The sequence below is a fragment of the Brassica oleracea genome, chromosome C4 (assembly GCF_000695525.1).
Source record: "Brassica oleracea var. oleracea cultivar TO1000 chromosome C4, BOL, whole genome shotgun sequence".
Taxonomy (NCBI): Eukaryota; Viridiplantae; Streptophyta; class Magnoliopsida; order Brassicales; family Brassicaceae; genus Brassica; species Brassica oleracea.
The window spans coordinates 35,554,410-35,558,227 of record NC_027751.1 but is presented as its reverse complement, the minus strand read 5'-3'; the positions used below and the strand labels follow the sequence as shown (position 1 = coordinate 35,558,227).

Genomic DNA, 3,818 nt, shown 5'->3' with positions numbered 1-3,818 from the left:
CTTCCTCCTTTTAAGCTTTCATTATTTGATGAGTGAGGCCTTTTTTCGGAAAGCCTTACATGTGCATAATATTGAGAGTATCGAGAACGACAATGCTTGGTCTTCATTCTTGCTAGATTAGGCACTCTATTGTCTAGCTATAGGTGGGGGTGAGTGTGGTGACTATGGTTTGGAAGCATGAAAAGTTAAAAGGAAAAGAATAGACTCTTTGTGTTTAAATGGATAATCTTATTGGAATTAATAGATAAACGTCTAGCTCGAGTTTATGAAAAATCTTGGCCCCCGAAAAAATATAAAAAAATAAAAAAAAATAAAAAAAAAATAAAAAAAAATAAAAAAAAAATAAAAAAAAATAAAAAAAAAATAAAAAAAAATAAAAAAAAAATAAAAAAAAATAAAAAAAAAATAAAAAAAAATAAAAAAAAAATAAAAAAAAATAAAAAAAAAATAAAAAAAAATAAAAAAAAAATAAAAAAAAATAAAAAAAAAATAAAAAAAAATAAAAAAAAAATAAAAAAAAATAAAAAAAAAATAAAAAAAAATAAAAAAAAAATAAAAAAAAATAAAAAAAAAATAAAAAAAAATAAAAAAAAAATAAAAAAAAATAAAAAAAAAATAAAAAAAAATAAAAAAAAAATAAAAAAAAATAAAAAAAAAATAAAAAAAAATAAAAAAAAAATAAAAAAAAATAAAAAAAAAATAAAAAAAAATAAAAAAAAAATAAAAAAAAATAAAAAAAAAATAAAAAAATAGATTAGGCGGCCGCCTAGGCGGCTAGACGGTCATTTAGGCGGCTAGGCGGTCATTTAGGCGGTCTAGGCGGAAAAAAAATCGGATATCCGATTTTTTAAACTGATTTGGCATAAATCGGGGCGGAAAAGTGACGCGTAACGCCTAGGCGGCGGCCGAGTTTTAGAACATGGGCTAAAACACTTGCTCTACATTGGAGCCCAATGTAATTGGTAGGAGCTTGGAGTGTAGCTTTTTAAAATTAATAGTAAAAGAGATATTGACTAACTATCAACCATTATATTTTTCACATATATAAAGATTATTAAAGGGAAAATATGAATAGTAGAATGACTTTTTGTTGTAAAAAACAGAAGAAATAAATAAGAACTAGATTTTGACTTGCGCAACCGCGCGGGTGTTTGTTTTCACTGGTTGCGCAGGTGTTTGTTTTCACTTTTCTATATATAAATTATTGTTTTAGAACATAAATGGTATATATTTTTAACGTTAATCATATACTTAAATATTTATATAACTATTTCAAATACAATAATTTTATAGTTTACATGTTATAATTAATCAATTGTTTAAACCGTATCTATTTGTCACTTCTTATTATATATTTATCTTATTGTATTTGCATTTAGTTATTATGCAAATTAATATATTCATGAGAAAATATATTTAAAAATTATTTTGTATTTAATTTATGCTAAATTCTGACCCGTCTTTCAAAACTGGATTTCTTTTTACAAATATTTTTATGCTTATTCATTTTAGATATTCATGAGATAATATATTACTGTATATACAAAAGTCTAAGATATGTTAATTTTTAGACATGTATTATATAGTTTGTTAATTTTAATTTGTTCTATCATCATATTATATTTTAAAATAAATAGTTTATATTTATGAAAATAAAATTTATAAGTTTATCAATTGAATATAATTTTATCATATTTATTTTAGTATAATAATTGTATTTTAACATGATCATGACTATAAAGTAGATAAAATAGAATATAATTTATTTATTTTCATTTTTAAACGAAAACTTAAAATACATTAAATTATTGATAAAATATTTGTACACAGATTTATTAGAAATTTTAAAATATAATATACAAATATATATTATATTTAAAATGAAAATATATTATGATTAAATTAGTTACAAAGATTTTATATTATTAACTTTAAAGAAATACATGTTAATTTTTATATATACTTTGCTAATGTTAACTCATCTTACCAACATATTAGATTTTATTTTTGAACATAAATATTTTATAATTACAAAAATAAAATATATAAAATATATAAATATATAAATTTAATACAATTTTATTATATTTAGCTCAATATAATAATTTTATTTTAATATGATTGATTATGATTATATAATAAATAAAATATTATAGATTTTTTTTTTTTTTATTTTATGAACAATAACTGAATATTTTATTGTATAATAATATTTTAAACTAATTTCGAAATTAGTGAAAATATTTAAATATAATTTCAAAAATGAAGATCTTGTAAAAATCTTTTAAAACAGATTTATTAGAAATTCAAAATAAATATATTATATATTTAAAATGAAAATATATCAAAAGATATTATGATTAAAATATTTAAAAGATTCTATTTATTATTAGTTTTAATAAAATACATTTAATAAGATTTATAAATGATGGTGCAAATTAAAAAAAATCATACATGAAAGAAGTCATGACTTCTGTTTTAATATATAAGATATATATGTTTTTTTTTGGTAAAAATGTTAAGATTTTATACCAATTTTCAGAATTTTTAATAGAAGTTACACAAATACAAGTAGCGAAAAAATAAACTAAGCAACAACTAGAGAAGGGAAGAAGAAGTAACTCCTAAAATCTAGCAGTCATATGAACAATGAAACTCGAAGCTACTAGCCGAAAACTGAAGTTGAAGCTTGACCAAAAAGAGCATTGCCAAATGGTGGTGGTACCTTTGATATAACTGTAATGACCCCAACCCCAAACTATCCCGAAAGGCCACCTTTGGTTTCTTTAAAGAGAGAGAGAGAGAGAGAGAGAGAGAAAGCTCACCAGGAGTCCTCGCCGGAGCCACCGCACGTCAGGACGTCGTCAAGCTCGTCATCACCATCAACCGCAGCTCGAGGTAACCGGAAACCGCCATGTGTTTGAGTTATGTTTCGGTCGTTTTAGTAAATCGGTCATAACTTTCTAACCGTAGTGAATCTCGTGCATCCAAGGCCATCATCGTGTTCCTCTCGTCAAGACGAAGCCGTAGACACCAACCGCGTCACGATCGGAGCCCGGACGAAGCCGTACGCGCCTCCGGAAGTTTCACCTCCGCGCGCACGGGAGTTCCACGCGCCGCCGCCGGACCACCGTCCTCCGCCGCAGCGCCGCCGCCGGACCACCGTTCTCCGCCGCAGCTCCGCCGTCGCCGCCGGCCAACTTACCGGTAAGCCGCCGCCGTAGCTCCGCCGTCGCCGCCGATGACCGACACCGGTGACTCGCCGGCGACTCGCCAACTCGGCCGAGTCGACCCGGTGAGTCAACTCGGTTGACTCGGTTAACCGGTGGTTTGACCGGTTTAAATCGATTTCGATTCGGTTAGGTTAAACCGGTCGGTTAAAATCAATTGGTAATCGGTTAGGGAAAACCGGATTAATTAATTAATTAATCAATTAATTAATTAATTAAATAATTGATCTTTGACCAGCGGGTTGACTTTTCCGTAAATACCCGTTTTAAACCGTTCGAAAGGCGTTCTGACTCGAAATTTCGATCTGATTTCAGATTTGGAGTCCATTTGAGCAGCTGGAGTTCATATATACCACTTCTCTTCATTGCTAAGGTGAGGGCTACTCCGTTAAATCCCGAGCTAGTTTAGTACTACCGTTATGGAAAGTTTAGTTTCGAAACATGATCCGTCTCTGTGAATCGAGCGTAACTATAGAAAAACCTACAATAACGAATACTGTACTATAATATAAGATCGGTGGTCGTGCGCTTTTTATCTATAGTTTAATCTGTTTTTTTTTGCAATTTGTTTTTCCTTTTTTTTTGTTT

General features: G+C 28.2%; 1 protein-coding gene across 1 annotated transcript; it reads left to right on the top strand.

Annotated features, from left to right (window-relative positions):
• The first annotated feature begins 2,649 nt into the window (after positions 1-2,649).
• Positions 2,650-3,224, top strand: LOC106338760. Its single transcript, XM_013777660.1, has 3 exons — positions 2,650-2,721; positions 2,807-2,898; positions 2,993-3,224. Exons 1-3 carry the CDS (start codon positions 2,650-2,652, stop codon positions 3,222-3,224), a joined length of 396 nt encoding a protein of 131 aa, XP_013633114.1.
• Positions 3,225-3,818: the final 594 nt, after the last annotated feature.